Here is a 17923-nt window from a genome sequence, read left to right on the forward strand (position 1 = left end):
GCCCTGTTCCCGGTTCCCGTTCTCGTTCCTGACGACGGGCCGAGCCCTGTTCCCATTCTCCGTTCTCGTTCCTGACGACGGGCCGAGCCCTAGTCCCATTCAGGGCAGTGAACCCTTCCCATTCCTGATCAGTAGCCTGCATTCCCACGTGGCAACAGCTGTGATTCCCGCTCTTCTCCTGTGCCATCATGGATGAGTGGCTGACTGGCACTTATGTAATTCAGTTCAAGTTTTCCTGACTTCCTTGTTTGTAAAATTGGCTGATATGAAAGCAAAATACTGTAGATGGGTGGAGATCTGAAATAGAAAGTGTTTGAGATGCTCAGAAGGTGTGGCAGGATCTGTGGAAAGTGAAACAGAGTTAACGTTTCAAGTCCAATGACTTTTCAGAACTGATTCTACCTTACAGTAATTTGCATGTGAGATAGTAGGAACTGCAGATGCTGGAGAATCCGAGACAACAAGGTGCAGGGCTGGATGAACACAGCAGGCCGAGCAGAGAGGCTGATGTTTCGGGCCCAGACCCTTCATCAGAAAAGGGGGAGGGGAAGGGGGTTCTGAAATAAATAGGGAGAGAGTGGGAGGCAGATAGAAGATGGATAGAGGAGAGGATAGGTGGAGAGGAAACAAACAGGTCGAAGAGGCGGGGATGGGGCCAGTAAAGGTGAGTGTAGGTGGGGAGTTAGGGAGGGGATAGGTCAGTCCAGGGAGGACGGACAGGTCAAGGGGGCGGGATGAGGTTAGTCGGTAGGAGATGGAGCTGCGGCTTGAGGTGGGAGGAGGGGATAGGTGGGAGGAAGAACAGGTTAGGGAGGCAGGGACGAGCTGGACTGGTTTTGGGATGCGGTAGGGGGAGGGGAGATTTTGAAACTTGTGAAATCCACATTGATACCATTGGGCTGCAGGGTTCCCAAGCGAATATGAGTTGCTGTTCCTGCAACCTTCGGGTGGCATCGTTGTGGCACTGCAGGAGGCCCAGGATGGACATGTCGTCTGAGGAATGGGAGGGGGAGTTGAAATGGTTCGCGACTGGGAGGTGCAGTTGTTTATTGCGAACCGAGCGTAGGTGTTCTGCAAAGTGCGAACCGAGCGTAGGTGTTGGGATTACCTTGAAATGAAATTTAAAGTTACAGTGCACAGAGGCCGCACTGACTTACCTCTCTATATTCTGTCAATTTAAGTGTTTCCTAATGCAGTAGATAGGAAGAGGAATAAGTCATTCAGTCCCTCAGGAAGTCAGGAAAACATGAATTACGAATGCCAGTCAGCCACTCATCCCTGATAGCATGTGGGAAGAGGGGGATTCACAGCCGTTGCCATGTTGGAATGCAGTTCTGTTCAGTTTGGTGATGAATGAGCTGTACCCCGACTTCACTTGCCTGCTTTTGTTGCATCTTTAATGGCACACTTACTGGAAAGACAACATAGGGGAGGCAACTACAGAGGGCAGGCTGGATAACATTTTGCCCTGTGTTGCAGCTTATTGAAACTGCCTGTGGTGTAAAGAGATGAATGTTTTCTAAGTGCTGAACCTGGAGTTTGTGGTTGGGTGTCAGCATAAGTTAGAAAAGAAGAGCTTTGCAGCACATTTTATACTGAACTGTGAATTGAAATGCAGAATGAGAAAGCTAGTACCACCTTCTCCAATGTAATTAGACACCCACATCCCATAAACGAACCAAAAAAATGGATAAATGTATGTTTCCTGTCATGATGAATATGAGAATTATAGGTGAAATGCAAATTACTTCAGCTGAATTGATATAGTTGTGTTAATTCTGCAGAGCCACATGTATTTTGATCAGTGCTTGCTAGACATAATATAGTCTTTTTTTAATAAAATGCCACAAAAGCTTACAGAAACTCCATTAGAATGACATTAAGTTGTGGTATATTTGTCAGCATTTCATCCTGATACTATTTATCTGGATGATGTAACATTAGCTCAGATTGCCTCAGGCAATGGATAGGAAATCATTTTTTTAAAATCTTTCATGGGACGGGGCCATTGCTCACCAGGTCAACAATTGATGCCCATTCCTAATTTCCTTGAACTGATTGGCTTGCTCACCCATTGCAGAGGGCAGTTAAAAGCCTTGAGATTAATGTGGTTAGAGTCACATGTAGGCCAAATTAATTGAGATTTACAGAGTAAACCAGACGGATTTTTAATGACAATCAATGATTGTTTTTCAGTCATTATCACTAAGACTAGCTTTGTATTTCAGCCTCAACTGAACTGAAATTCCACCTGCTACCATGCTGGAATGTAAAAGTTTAAACCAATTAAAACTCCTTACATCATTCATATTAAATTTTCAATACAAAACCAACAGCTTCATATCTGCTTTTCTGCTGCTATTATGGCAGAATTCTACTAAGGTGCTACCCAGCATTTTAACCTGAGTTGATCAATGTCTTTTTCATTTCTGTAGCTTTATATAAAAGTCTGGCTTATGTGGATGGCCACATTCTTTGAACTATCATAGCTGGAAGGAAATTCTCTTAACTTGGGTATATGCTGTTGTTGGTATATAAGAAATTGTGCAATTCTGCAGCCCAGCTTAATGTTCCCCATGGAGATCTGTGTAACAGTCTTTGTACAATGGAAATATGTGTGTTAATGATAATGTACAAGATGATTAACTCTTGACGTCTACTGTTTTCAAGATCACGCTTTATCTACATGTAGTCAAGACTGAGAAGGGAGGAATGGAACAACTGTATTCAAGCTGTAATACACAGATCAGAACTCTATATATTAATAGTCGATCTTAGATAATGTGGAGGCAGAGCTGCAGAGGGAGAGTTCGGGGTGGAATAGCAATGTGGGGGTAACTCAGAGGCCCTGGTTAATGATCTGGGGACATGGATTCACATGCCATGAAGGCAGTTTGCAGAATAATGGCAGATAGCAGAATTTAAAATTGCTTAATAAATCTAGAATTAAAACCTAGTCTCGGTGACCACAAATACACTAGATTGGTATTCAACAACAATGGAGCTCAGCAGCGTCGAAACTGGGGTTGATATTAATCCTGCAGCAAATGTTTTACGCGCCTGGAACTTTGGTACAAACCCATCTAGTTCCCGAATATCCTGTGGGGCAGGAATTCTACCATCCTTACCTAGTTTGGCCAACATGTGACTCCAGGTCCACAACAATGTGTTTGATTCTGAACTGCCCTTTGAAATGACCTAGCAAGCCATAGGGGTGGTTATAATGGGCAACACATGCAGGCCTTGTTAGTGATGTCCAGATCCCACAACAGTACGGTAGGGATAGTCTACTCTGAGAACAGCTTCTACAGTGCAGGACAGAACCCAGAAACCCCGACCCCATGGTGGGCAGAATCCACAAGCACTCAGCAACCTAGAGCTGTATTCATGGAGACAGCTGAAACCAATTCTGATGCCTGTTGCCATGTTCAAAATGCATATGTGGGTGTGCTGGTGAGTTGCTGGCAATGCAGGTGGATAGTCTCATGATGTCAACGATACAGAAGGTCTAAATATGTGTTGATTGAGAGCAGTGGGGCAAATGTGCATGTGAATGTCTTAGAAAGCATTCTGCTATGTGCATTCAGAAGACAATCATGGTAGGAGAGTTTATCAACTGTACCAGGACTAGAAGAACCTTGCCAAAATATAAAAGCATTTGCAAAACAAATCTGATGAGGCATTGTGACATTTAAAGTATGAAGGCCAAAAGTGGGTGAAACATTTGTATTCAGGTACAAGTGTCTGCAAACTTGTCCTTAGTTAATATTAAAATCCAGGTGGGAATATTTATAAATTGAAAATGATAATTGCTTGTTATGCACTGCACAGCCATCGAGATATCAACTTCATGATATTTGTATTATTATGTTAGTTGCCAAAATAGTCAGCAGTAAGCTGTTGGATTTTTGATTTTTGTAACATGATACTTGGTTGTAACCATCAATAGGTTACAAAGAGCCAATGACTCGCAAGAAGTTCTTCCAGACCTGTGTGATTTGAAATTTGTTGTTCGGTTTAGTTAATTATCATTGTTACTCCTCCCACCATGCTTTGCTGCCACCCTGTACCACTGGGTTAGTGGTAATTGCTGACCAGTTTTCTCCTGTTCCTTCATGCACGGTCCATCTGGAAATGCCTTCCCCTTGTGTTATTTAATTATTGGACCTGGCGAATTATGGATGGAATCTTCGGGAATGGACATTTTTAATGGGTGAATTTTAATGGGACTTGAATGTTAACGTTACTTTCTGGGACTTTGATCATTGTTGGAATTAAACTGGATTTGTGGTGCATATTACCTACTTTTGTGCATTGAACCTGAACCAAAATGAACAAATTTGGAACAATTGCTGCAAAATACTTGTCTGGATTTATCTGCTATGGGATTGGACATCACAACATGTCTGCACGGGTGATGTGCTCTCTGCCTAATAAACAGGTGCGTAACTTGTAACAGATGTTTATAAATAGTAAAGAAATGTTTAGCTTGTAGGTAAATGGATTTAGCACTTAATTTTCTAGCCAACATATTAGTGCTCAGATGTTCAGCAACAATAATAATTTATGTTTGTATAATATCTTTGAGTGAAATGTTCTAAAGTGATTTGTATTTAAGGTAAGGATAGATTTTTGAACACTAAAGGAATTAAGGGTTATGGTGAGTGGGCAGGTAAGTGGAGCTGAGTCCATGAAAAGATCAGCCATAATATTATTGAATGGCAGAGCAAGCTGGATGGGCCATATGGCCTACTACTCCTATTTCTTATGTTCTTATGTATTATAGGACAGTATTTCACATGAAGCCACTTAGTCCAATGTTAGGGCAGATGGCCAAAAGTTGGACAAGAGTTAGATTTTAAGGATGAGAGAGAAGTTTAGAGAGGGAACTATAGGAGCTAGGAGCCTGGGCTGCTGAAGGCACAGTTGCCATTGGTGGAGCATGCTCAAAAGGAAGGGTTAGATGTATGCAGGTATCGCTAAGCTAACAATAGAGGACATTATAGACAACATGAAAAAATGCAATATGTCAAGACTAAAATTTGCCGTTTGAGAATCTTTCTCCCAGGTTTGCTGTACCTTTACAAAAATAAATCCTCCCGAAGTGTACTTTGCCAACTGTCAAGCAATGATGATGACTTTAGATTTTGGATTTTAGATTTAGATACCTGCCTTCTTAGTTAAAGACCTGAATGGAGGCAGAAGGGCAGAAAGAGAGAGAGAGAGAGAGAGAGAGAGAGAGAGAACGAACGACTGCTGGCTGTTAGTAGTGTCCCCACCTTTGAACCTTTGAAAACCCAGGTTTCAGTCCTGTCTGCTCCAGAGGTAATAACAACTCTGAACAAGTTAATTTGAAAATACCTGAATGGCCAGCCAAAGCACTGAGTACAAGTACCACAAAATGACAAAGTCAAATTGCTCAAATAATTTCTTTGCCTCACTGTCCACAGCCATATTCCTCCTGGGAGAGAAGATGAGGAAAATTCAAAGTTGTAATAAAGTATGTTAATGGTTCCACAATTCATCATGAACCCCATGGTCAAATAACATGTAGCACTTGCTGTTGATACTCCCACTTTGTGAAGGTACCTTGACCATTGTAACCATTTTTACAGTTTAGGGATAAGGTTGCTTTTCAGTTACTTGCACCAGTGAAACTTGCAAACCTGATTCCTGCAGATACCTATTTTGAAATGCTGGTGGCATGCAGAAAGTAGGTGTTTTGAGTGTGTATTCTGATATATCTTTTAACTGGTTTTTCCAACATGAGTTGACGTTGTGTTCCAATGTTTTGTAATTTTCGATACTGTCCTCTGGAAACTGCTGGGAATTGAGTACAGGAACAGTTCTTGCATTTTTTCATGTTGATTCAGTATTTTGGCTTCTGGAAATTCTTGGTGTGGAATAAGTAGCCCTGAAACATCTACAATCTTCAAACTGCACTCCCAGCTCTGGAGAGTGTGTCAGATACATTGCTTCAGTTTTATTTCTGTCAAAATGCAGCAATTCTCAGCTTTCAATTTCCAGCCTGAAACCAAAAACTGCATTAATAGCTTGAGTTTCAAGACATCCCCATTCTTTTGAATTGCAGTCACTATTGTAATATAGGAAACTTTGAAAGACAACTTTCACACAACGACCACCCACAAATAGCCAGTGTGATAAAGAATCTGATTTTGTGGTTTTGATTGAATGACAAATATGGATCAGGAAACTGAGAATAACTTTCCTGCTCCTCCTTTGAAATAGTCCTTCTGATATAGTTGAGTTTTTTTTAAAATTAAAATTGTACACTGGATGAAAGGAAGTTTTTGTTTTTTTTAGTGTTTTAAAATTATTTTTTATTCAGATTACGGAAGCATTGGCAAAGTTGCTGGAATTGAAAGCTCAGCTTGGAACTAATGATGGAAAACAACTGTTTGTCCTCAAAACGCCCAAGGTATGTTTGATGTATTTGTAAATGAGAGCTTCGGGGAGTGGCAGAACTCCACATTATATTGCAGGATATTTTGAACAGCTAGATATCACAGAATGACAGAAGTCTTACATGCAGAAGAAGTGAATTCTTTTTCTCGTATCACATTTACTTCTTTTCCAAATCACTTTAAATCTATGTCCTCTCATTCGAGTTCCTTTTATAAGCAGGAACAGTTTCTCCTGATCTACTGCACCCAACTTGTTAATGACTTTGAAAACCACTATCAGACTTGCTCTTAGCCGCCTTCTTTCCAACAAGAACAGTCCCAACTTCTTCACTCTTTCTTTGTAAGTGAAGTTTCTCATTCCTGGAACCATTCCTGTAAATCACTAAGCACTCTGTCCAACGTGCTCATATTCTTCTTATACTAAGCAACTCAGAACCGTGCACAATAGATCTGAAAACAACTGTTTATCTCTAGAGAGACAAGTGACTGAAGTTGACAGCTACGTTTATTTACCATCATTGCCTTCAACACAAGTGATATTTGTATCAGTGATAGCCGTTACACACTGCAGTTCTAATGAGACCTTCCCATTATAATAGGTTTGAATTTTAACATCTTTATTGCAATGTAACACAGAAAGGGAGTGCTTCTTTTTGTTCTTTTATGTATGTTTTCAATTTTTCAGGGGACCAGAGACTATAACCCAAAGCAAATGGCTATCCGTGAAAAAGTCTTCAGCACCATCATTAACTGCTTTAAACGCCATGGAGCTGAAACCATTGACACTCCAGTGTTTGAGCTCAAGGTAAGACCCTCAGTGGGCCTGTACAATGCCTGAAACTTATTCCAATTTGAATTGGGCAGGATAGGAAAATCTCTGACAGAGCAGTGTTATTGTCAAGGCTGTTTGGTATGTTGGTAATAATGTTTCATAAGAAAACTCTTAGTAGATAACAGTCAACATGCAATAGGTTTTTGTGTAGCCCTCTGTGGCAAAACCTGATATTATTCCTCTTAACAATCAATCAGTCCTGGGTCTGTGACCATTGCTACTTTCTTTTTATTCATTTGTGGGAGGTTGCCGGCTGGCCAGTTGACCTAGTGACAGTGAAGGAACGGCGATATATTTCCAAGTCAGGATGGTAAGTGTCTTGGAGGAGAACTTGAAGGTGGTGGTGTTCCCATACATCTGCTGCCCTTGTCCTTCTAGGTGGAAGTGGTCGTGGGTTTGGAAGGTGCTGTCTGAGGATCTTTGGTGAATTTCTGCAGTGCATCTTGTAGATAGTACACACTGTGCTACTGAGCGTCGGTGGTGAAGGGAGTGGACGCTTTTGGATGTGGTGCCAATCAAGCGGCTGCTTTGTCCTGGATAGTGTCAAGCTTCTTGAGTGTTGTTGGGGCTGCACTCATCCAGGCAAGTGGGATATATTCCATCCCAGTCCTGACTTGTGCCTTGTAGATGGTGAACAGGCTTGGGGAGTCAGGAGATGAGTTACTTACTGCAGTATTTCTAGCTTCTGACCTGTTCTTGTCACTGTTTCTGTGGGGAGTCCAGTTGAGTTTCTGGTCAATGGTAACCCCCAGCCTGTTGATAGTGGGAATTCAGTAATAGAGTACACCATTGAATGTCAAGGGGTGATGGTTTGATTGTCTGTTATTCGTGCTGGTCATAGCCTGGCATTTGTGTGGCACGAATGTTAGTTGCCATTTGTCAGCCCAAGCCTGGATATTGTCCAGATGTTGTTGCATTTGGACATGGACTGCTTCAGTATCTGAGGACTTGTGAATGGTGCTGAACATTGTGTAATCATTGGCGAACATCCCCACTTCTGACCTTATGATGGAGGGAAGGACATTGATGAAGCAGCTGAAGATGATTGGGCCAAGGTCACTTACCCTGAGGAACTCCTGCAGAGATGTCCTGGAGCTGAGATGATTGACCTCCAACAACCATGACCATCTTCCTATATGTCAGGTAAGACTCCAACCACTGGAAAGTTTGCCCCCAATACTCATTGATTCCAGTTTTGCTAGGGCTCCTTGATGCCACACCTGGTCAAATGCAGCTCTTTTGTCCATGTTTGAACCAAGGCTGTAATGAGGTCAGGAGCTGAGTGGCCCTGGCGGAACCCAAACTGGGCATTACTGAGCAGGAGCTGCTCGATAGCACTGTTGATGACATCTTCCATCACTTCAACGATGATCGAGAGTAGACTGATGGGGCGGTTATTGGTTGGGTTGGATTTGTCCTGCTTTTTATGTACAGGACATTTTTTGAGCAATTTTCCACATTGTTGGGTAGCTACCAGTGTTATAACTAAACTGGAATAGCTTGGCTAGGGGAGCACAAGTCTTCAGTACTATTGCCCGAATGTTGTCAGGGCCCATGCCCTTTACAGTATCCAGTGTCTCCAACCATTTCTTGACATCACGTGGAGTGAATCAAATTAGTTGAAGACTGTTATCTGTAATCCTGGGGACTGTTGGAGGAGGTACTCGGCACTTCTGGCTGAAGATGTTTTGCACTGATGTGCTGGGCTCTTCCATCATTGAGAATGGGGATATTTGTGGAGCCTCCTCCAGTGAGTTGTTTAATTGTCCACCACCATTCACGACTGGATGTGGCAGGACTGCAGAGCTTAGATCTGATCTGTTTGTTGTGGGCTTGCTTAGCCCTGTCTATCACTTGCTGCTTATGCTGTTTGGCGTGCAAGTAGTCCTATTTGGCTTCACCAGCTTGACACCTCATCTTCAAGTATGCCTAGTGCTATTCCTGGTATATCCTCCTGCATTCTTCATTGAACCAGAGTTGATCCCCTGGCTTGATGGTAAAGATTGAGTGGGGGATATGCCAGGCCATGAGGTTACAGATTGTGCTGGAGTACAGTTCTGCTGCTGTTGATGGTCCACAGTGCCTCATGGATGTCCAGTGTTGAGTTGCTAGATATGTGTGAAGTCTGTCCCATTTAGCACGGTGATAGTGCCACATAACACAATGGACATTGTTCTCAATGTGAAGGCGAGACTTCGTCTCCACCAGGACTGTGCGATGATCACTCTTACCGATACTGTCATAGATAGATGCAGCTGCAGCTGGCAAATTGGTAAGGATGAGGTCAAGAATGTTTTTCCATCTTGTTGGCTCCCTCACCACCTTTGCAGACCCAGTTTAGCAGCTGTGTCCTTTAGGACCCGACCAGCTCAATCAGTAGTGCTCTGCCGAGCCACTCTTGGTGGGACGTTGAAATCCCCCACTTGCGAGTACATTTCATGCCTTGACACCCTTAGTGCTTCCTCCAAGTGTTGTTCGCCATGGAGGAGTACCGATTCATCAACTGAGGGAGGACGGTATGTGGTAATCAGCAGGAGGTTTCCTTGCTTATGTTTAACCTGTAGCCATGAGCTTTCATCGGGTCCAGAGTCAATGTTGAGGTCTCCCAGTGCAACTCCCTCCTGACTGTATACCACTGTGTCGCCACCTCTGCTGGGACTGTCCTGCTGCTGAGACAGGACATATCTAGGGATGGTGATGGTGGTGTCTGGAACATTGTCTGTAAGGCACGTCTTAAGAGATTTTTTTTACTCAACCTTAACTTCAGAAACATAAAATCTGTCATGAGGCCTAAATTCGTTGCACGTGTGGCAGGTGTGAAATTGAACCATGTGGGACCTAACTATGTTCTCATGTAGGGAAGAGGGTAATTTCTGTGGGAGTCGGTGGGCTTGAAATGAATGTCGGTTTCTAATGTAGGGAAGACAGGGTAGGTTTGGTAGGTTTCCTTCTCTGCTGTTCTTGGGCTTTTACAACTGTCCAAAGTTTTGCCCGGTTGCCTTTTTTTTTGTCTCCGTTGACTACTGACTTTAATTCCACAACACTGCCTTGATGTAATTTGAACTCTTAATTGAAATCATCAATGTACAATTCTTTGCAGTCTGGTGTAACACAGCATTTCCCTGTTGAGTGCTTTGCCTTTGTAGCGCATCGTAGGCTGAAGTTTTCTTTAACTTGTCTTCACTGCAGCAGGACCATATACATGATTTTGGGCAAAATTACCATTAGCTTGACTACTAGATACACATTATGCAACATGATTAAAGTATGCCTGAGTAGTCCATCACTACTGCATCTTAAGTAGGAGTTGAGAATATTTTTCTGTCAATCTATGTTGTGCATTGGACAGTGGGCTTTGTGGAGAGAGGTATGTAATAAATAAACGTGAAGAGTTCAGATCGTACAAGCTGCTAGCTCCGAGGTTTTGATGAGAGAGGACTGTCATAGCTTACATTTGTCTTATGACAGTTCAAATCCTATTGGCCACAATTCATAATTCTCCTCTGATCTGCCCTGAAAAATTAGCAGGTAATCGAGAATGAGGAAAGTCATATTTCAGTTGTTTCATAGTGTTGAAAATTTAGTTGATCCCAGCAGAAGTTAATATTTATTGCATGTAAATGTTGTATTTATTCTTATTTCACTCCCAAGATTCTCATAATTTATTCCGGACAATATATCATTTTGAATTATCTTTGCTAAATCACGTTTTTTTTTAGGAAACCCTTACTGGAAAATATGGAGAAGATTCAAAACTTATTTATGACTTAAAGGATCAGGGTGGCGAGCTGTTGTCATTGCGTTATGACCTGACTGTATCCTTGATATATCTGTGAACTAAATTGACCAAAGGAAACAACTCTATTGTAGCTTTAAAAACCAGGCAGGAAAACACACTGACACTTCATCGGAGGCTGCACTGATGATGTTACCCAGCAGGGTAATGAAACTTCCACGGAACAACAAACCAGCTCGGCAAGTCAACCAACCTCAACACCCACAACCCGAGCTACAAATCTACTCCAAAACCATATAGCTTTTTTCGTTAACCTGTTTTAAGTATTCATTTAAATACTTTTTAAACATTGTAATGCTTCCTCCCTCTAGCACCCTTTCACCCAGCAAGCTCCAGACACCTACCATACTGTGTGCAAAACAATTCTCATTGAACCCACTTTAAATCTCCTGCGCCTTACTTTAAATCCATACTTCTTGGTAATGAACCCTTCTACTAAAGGAAACATTTATTCTTATTGACCTTATCTATGCCCCTCGTAATTCTGTAGATTCAATCAGGCTCCCCCCTCAGCCTTTTCTACTCTTTATTAAAAGAAAACCCTAGTCTATTTAGCCTCTCTTCATAGTTGAAATATAGTGTTTCTCACTGTAGAGATGTTTCAAAGCACTTAACAGCAAGTGAATTGCAATCAAATTATTGTCAACAGTTGTAAGGTAGACAATTGACAGTCAATTAAACTTAACAAGATCTTTCTAAGAGAAATCAGATAATAACTAGATAATCTGTTTGTGTGATGTTTGAGGGATAATTGTTGTCCAGGGCACTGGAAATAACTGGCTCACCCTGAAATAGCAGTACAAGATGTTTTGCATTCATCAGAATGGACAGTTGGGTCCTTGGTTCAACATCTTGTCCAAAAGGTCGCATGACTGATATTGTAACACTGCCTTGGTACTGCACTGAATTGTCAGCTTTGTCTTTTCTACTCAGACCCCAGAGTAGTCTTTGAATTCAGAACCTTTGAATTTTGACTCTGAATTGAATTGAATGATTTATTGTCATGTGTATTCAATGTAAAAATACAGTGAAAAGTGTGTACCTTTACTGTAGATACATGGCGCCATTCACATTAACATAGAATAAGTTAAGAGGATAACTTGAGAGTCCAACTTTCCTTTCCACTGCCACAGTCCCAATCTGGGCTTTCCAGCTCTCGTCATGCCTCCACCAGAGTCTTGTTCCGGACTTTCCAGCCCATGCCATGCCGCTGCCAGCGTCCCCCTGTGGACTGCCTCACTGGTCCATTCTTGATCCACCACCATCCTGGCCCACACTCAATCCGCAGTAGCTGCAGGACACAACCTGTGCGTTCAGCTCCTGCCACACGGTTCCCAGTCATGATCTGGCTCCTTCCCGACCCCTTAGTTAGGTAGTTAAAAGGGTTGGGGGGGTGGGGAATATAATTACTGCAGAGGGAGAGAGAAGAAGGGAGGGAAAAAATAGAGAATGAGAACTGGCGAGCAGAGTGGAGCTCCAAATGGAGTGACTTACCCTGCTACCATCTTGCCTCAGTTGATAGCACTCAGAAAAATCACAACTGATTTTTCATCTCTGGAAGTTAGCCCAAGTTCAACTACATACAAGGAGATCTATTGAGCAAAGCAAATTGAGCTTGAGTACATCTGTTAGTTTCCTAATCTGCGTGGGCCCATGGCACAGAAGTATTAGGTGCCTTCATTTGCAGGTCACCGGATTGCTTGTGTAAGGAATTGGAAAACTGTTCACAGCGGTTCTGTGATGGTTGCTGTTCTGAGGTTAGAGCTCAGACAGGTTTTTCTGAAGTACTTGACGCTTTGTGTTTAATATTGGACTTGTGCAGTTATCACAGGTGGGATGTAGGTAAGCAGGCAGAATGCCATTGAATTAACTTACAATGTCATCAAATTTGTCATTTGTCAAAGCTCAAAATGAAGATAAGCTAATGATGTTAGATGCTGGAGGACAATTGGCAGTCAAGGCATCATACCTCTGCATTTGACACAGTACTCATGAAACAAGCATAAATGCAAACTAATTATTTCAATTCTAAGGTTTTGGAATAGATTTGTAGCTCGGGTTGTGGCTGTTGAGGTTGGTTGGCTCACCGAGCTGGTTTGTTGTTCCACAGACGTTTCGTTACCATGCTGGGTAATATCCTCAGTGCAGCCTCCGATGAAGCGTCGGTGTGTTTTCCCGCCTGGTTTTTAAACTCTGGAGTCCGTTGAGCTGGATCGCCTCACTTGCGGTTTTCCTTCGTAGTGGAGTGTATGTGGGGTCGAGTTCTATGTGTTTATTGATGGCTTTCTTCTTGGAGTACCAGGCTTCTAGGAATTCCCATGCCTGTCTCATCTCAATCCACATGGATAAGGAGAACCACCAATTCGACTGGGACAACACCAAAATCCTGGGACAAGCTAAGGAGAGACAGGTACGGGAATTCCTAGAAGCCTGGTACTCCAAGAAGAAAGCCATCAATAAACCCACAACTTGACCCCATATACACTCCCACTACGAAGGAAAACCGGAAGTGAGGCGATCCAGCTCAACGGACTCCAGAGTTTAAAAACCAGGCGGGAAAACACACCGACGCTTCATCGGAGGCTGCACTGAGGATGTTACCCAGCAGGGTAACGAAACGTCTGCGGAACAACAAACCAGCTCGGTGAGCCAACCAACCTCAATTATTTCAATTCCCTGACAAGCTGAAAAATTATAATACTTCAAGTAGAACTGTTCAGCAAGTCATGATATTATCATTCTATGTATTTATCCTTGACCTTTTCTCAGGTTCCTTTTGCCCGTTATTTAGCTATGAATAAAATTACCAACATTAAGAGGTATCACATTGCTAAAGTATATCGAAGAGATAATCCAGCCATGACCAGAGGTCGCTACAGGGAGTTCTATCAATGTGTAAGTATGTGCACAGCTGATGTTTTTGGAAATGTGTTCTACTAGAATTGCAAAATGGAATAGTTTTGGAAAAGCTGAATGTTAGTGGCTCTTCCAGAAAGCTGCATGCATAATGTGTTGAAAGTTACTCCTTAGGAATCCATTGTATAGGTAGCACCAGATTAGGAGTGATATTCATCAATGCTTGTTTGCTCCATTTATACACAGGTTTTCATATTGGAGGGATTCTGCAATGTGAGCTGAGGAGATCCACGAGATCATTGGTTTGTCTGTATTTGGTGCAATGGGAGTATGCTTCTACAGTGTACACTTCTAACCAGTGTAACTGGGGCTTAGGGCTGAGGGTTGCTGAGAATGTATTGTCAATGGCAGGGATCCCAAACAAGTTTCTCCACTTTGATAGGGAGACCATGGGTGAGAGTCACTATTGGAAGGGATAATGAGAGGGACAATTTAACAGACACGTGCTTCTATTTAGACAATGAAATGGAATTGACAAATGTGATGCTCTTTATTTGATTTATTCTGCTTTTGCAGAATTTTTTTATTTAGTCTGATTATGTATAGTTTGTGGAGTTGTTTTGTTTTTGCCTGTCAGGGAATCCACTTTGGATATAACATGCACAATTTGTTAATCTTAATGTATGTTATTCTGCTCAGATCGTGCATATGATTCTGTTTTGTTTCATGTGACATCGGACCGCCTGACAGTTTCAATCACTGAGTGAAGTTGCTCAAATTAGCTACTTAGCATACCAGTGTGTGAATTAGGAGCAGGACTAGGCCATTCGGACGATGAGCCTGCTCCACAATTGCTTTCAGTTGTTGTATGTTGTCATCATCTTATACAGTGTCCAGTGCTGCAATGCAAAATTTATTTATACTGCTAGTCCCATTTTTAATCTTTCTTAAAAATTCTTTATTTTCTCAGGATTTTGATATTGCTGGTCAGTATGATCCAATGATTCCTGATGCTGAATGTCTGAAAATTGTTCATGAGATCTTGAGTGAGCTGCAGCTGGGAGACTTTCTAATTAAGGTAAAGTGAGGGCATTTAAGTAATACTCTAAAGGGTTCAAACAGCGGAATATTTGAGATACCACAGCCGGACACCACTTATTTCATTTTAGTCCTTGGTGAGAAGCCTGGGCATCAATCTGATGGCTTCTATGATGATGTTACTCTAAAGATAGATAGAGATCGACCCAGCATGTGGTTTTCAACACATGCAAAGCGGACGAACAGACAGATTTAGGATGCTTGTCATAATTATTTTATCTTGACTTTCAGGCAGATTTGAGACAATATCTAAGCAAGTAGACATTGGGTCAAAGCCCCAAATGATCTCCCTACTGTTAAATAATTCAATTTGCAACTTTCCTGTGTATCCTAAAGTAATTATGGTGGAACAAATGTGCATTCTCTGTTTGTATTACATCACCCTGTGGACTCCAGACCAATCAAAGAATGGTTAAGTCCCTTTTCAAGAATACTGAGTGAAATAAGTTTGAATTTTAAGGAAAAAGGTTGAGTGACAGGAAAACAATATTGAAAATGTGTCGTAGAGTGAAATGGAGGACTTTGCTATAAAAAAGACTATATTCACTGTAGAAGGAGCAGTGTGTAGCTTTGAAAGTTGTGCCTATTTTGTCTAGTGCATTTGTTGTGCTGTCCTGTATGTCCATTGCATACTAATACCCTTTCTAAATAAGCTGATAATTCAGTTTGGAGCTTAAAATGGTATTGTGTTGCTAATTGAGGCAAAACAAAACTGTAGAGGATGTTAGCAAAAGGAAGTTTATGAATATGCTATAGGTAGTGCCAGCAATGCGGGTGACTTCATAGGGTATAACTCATTAAACTAAACTAAAAGCTTTAGTTTCAGAAGAGCTAAATGCACGGTTTATAATTGCATAAATCAGGCTTAACCAAGGTGAAACAAGTATGAACAATTGGATTCAAGAACTAATAGGTTGGCATTGAGAATGTAGATTTTAAGCGGGTAGAAGGATTGAAGTAGGAAGGATGTTGCCAGGGTTAGAGGGTTTGAGTTATAGGGAGAGGCTAAATAGCCTGGGGCTGTTTTGCCTAGAGTGTCATAGGCTGAGTGGTCACCTTGTAGAGGTCTGTACAGTCATGAGGGGCATGGATAGGGTGAATAGTCAAGGTCTTCTCCCCAGGGTAGGAGAGTCCAAAACTAGAGGGTGTAGGTTTAAGGTGAGAGGGAAAGGATTTAAAAGGGACCTGAGGGGCAGAGTTTTCACGGAGGGTGGTGTGTGCATGGAATGAGCTGCCAGAGGAAGTGCTGGAAACTGGCACAATTACAACATTTATCAGGCATCTGGATGGGTATATGATTAGGAAGGGTTTAGAGGGATATGGGCCAAATGCTGGCAAATGGAACACTATTAATTTAAGATATCTGGTCAGCATGGACAAGTTATACCAAAGTGTCTGTTTCTGTGCAGTACATCTTTATGACTACCACCTGCAAGTTCCCCTCCAAGCTACTCACCATTCTGACTTGGAAATATACCACTGTTCCTCCAATGTGGCTGGGTCAAAATCTGAGAAGTGAACTCCTAAGGACATTGTAGGTCAACCCACAGTGTGTGGATTGCAGCTGTTCAAGAAGGCAGCTCTGCTCCTATGATGCTGTTTGGCCTGCTGTGTTCATCCAGCCCTGCACCTTGTCAAGGACAACTAGGGATGGGGCCCAGCCAGTGACTCACATGTCTCACAGGTGAATAACAAAAAGTCTGATAACTTCATCAACTGTTGCTAGCTTTTTTATTTTTAATTTAAATTCACATTCTCAAACCCTTCATTATTTATCCAGGTATCTCGATTAATGGTAGCCTTCTGTCTTGTGAGGTGATCACTTGGTGGTCAACTGTTTGTTGAGCATCACATGGTGAATTTCAGGAGTCCACCTCCGATGTGGCAGTCTCTGCCACGTGCAGCAGAGCTTGACGCTGGGCTGAGAAGTTGCATGATGTGCTAGCCTCTGTTTTTCTCTGGGCTACCTCCTTGGCCAGCTGAACTTTTTGTTTCTGCTTCCCTCTACCAATGCCCCTCCAAATAGTTAGTCCCAGTGGTCTCCTAGTTGTTGGTGTTAATGTGTCCCATTTTCGTATTTCACTTACAATCCAACCTGCACGGACACCCAGGGCTTGTGACTCGGTGGTCGCTTTACTGTACAGAAGGTCTTGGTATGTACACTGGCATCTGAATGATGTATACGATGAAGGCAGCGTGGATGTTGTTGGCTTAGCATTTAGTATCCACAATGAAGTATCTGTTTTAACCTACTTGTAACATAACCACTATGCTAATCCACCTTGATAAAATTGGCCTGCACTTGTTTTATGTCCATTGGGGTTTTCAGTTTTGGTTTATAAAATCCAGCTGCATTTTTTGGTAAACCACGGAAATATGAAGGAGATCCAAATCTGTCGGTTCTGGTGGAAATGGAACTGGAGTGGCACACATCAGGAACACTTCCAGAACTAGTTAGCAACTGGTATTTTTTCACTAAAATTTATCACCTTTCTTGAGAATAGTTTAGTGAAGAGCACAAATCGGAGCTTGAATGTAATTCCTTATTCAACAAGAATAAATAAAATAGTTTAACTGCTTGATCATGTAATATCCTTTCTGTATCAAATGTACAATGTTTTCAAGATTAAACAAGACATGAATGATATAACAAATCAGTTGAACTCTCCTAAAACATGTAGGGGTGTTGCTCAACTTTTTCGTAGTGAATTCCAGTTTTACTTGTACTATAAAGGGAAACTTAATGACTGGAACTTTCCAATCAAAGAGAAGGTAGTTCTTTTGCAGAGATAGTGGGAACTGCCGATGCTTGGAGAATCTGAGATAACAAGGTGTAGAGCTGGATGAACACAGCAGACGAGGAGCAGGAAAGCTGACGTTTCGGGTCTGGACCCTTCTTCAGAAAGGTCCAGACCC

General features: G+C 42.0%; 2 protein-coding genes across 3 annotated transcripts in view; one reads left to right on the plus strand and one right to left on the minus strand.

Annotated features, from left to right (window-relative positions):
- ndufa2 (NADH:ubiquinone oxidoreductase subunit A2) overlaps window positions 1-17923 on the minus strand; it is a 197232-nt gene that overhangs the window by 144726 nt on the left and 34583 nt on the right. The gene's annotated exons all lie outside the window — the stretch shown is intronic.
- Window positions 3924-17923, plus strand: part of hars (histidyl-tRNA synthetase) — a 29115-nt gene continuing 15115 nt past the window's right edge. Inside the window, exons 1-6 of one of the 2 annotated variants that reach the window (XM_048603546.1) lie at window positions 3924-4441; window positions 6350-6439; window positions 7111-7230; window positions 10977-11072; window positions 13823-13948; window positions 14880-14987. In XM_048603546.1, coding sequence (XP_048459503.1) covers window positions 4331-4441; window positions 6350-6439; window positions 7111-7230; window positions 10977-11072; window positions 13823-13948; window positions 14880-14987 — 651 coding nt within the window. In that variant the 5' untranslated portion in view covers window positions 3924-4330. The remainder of the gene's footprint in view (window positions 4442-6349; window positions 6440-7110; window positions 7231-10976; window positions 11073-13822; window positions 13949-14879; window positions 14988-17923) is intronic. The other variant, XM_020522625.2, reaches the window with a different exon arrangement.

This window comes from Rhincodon typus, chromosome 12, assembly GCF_021869965.1.
Source record: "Rhincodon typus isolate 14 chromosome 12, sRhiTyp1.1, whole genome shotgun sequence".
Classification (NCBI taxonomy): Eukaryota; Metazoa; Chordata; class Chondrichthyes; order Orectolobiformes; family Rhincodontidae; genus Rhincodon; species Rhincodon typus.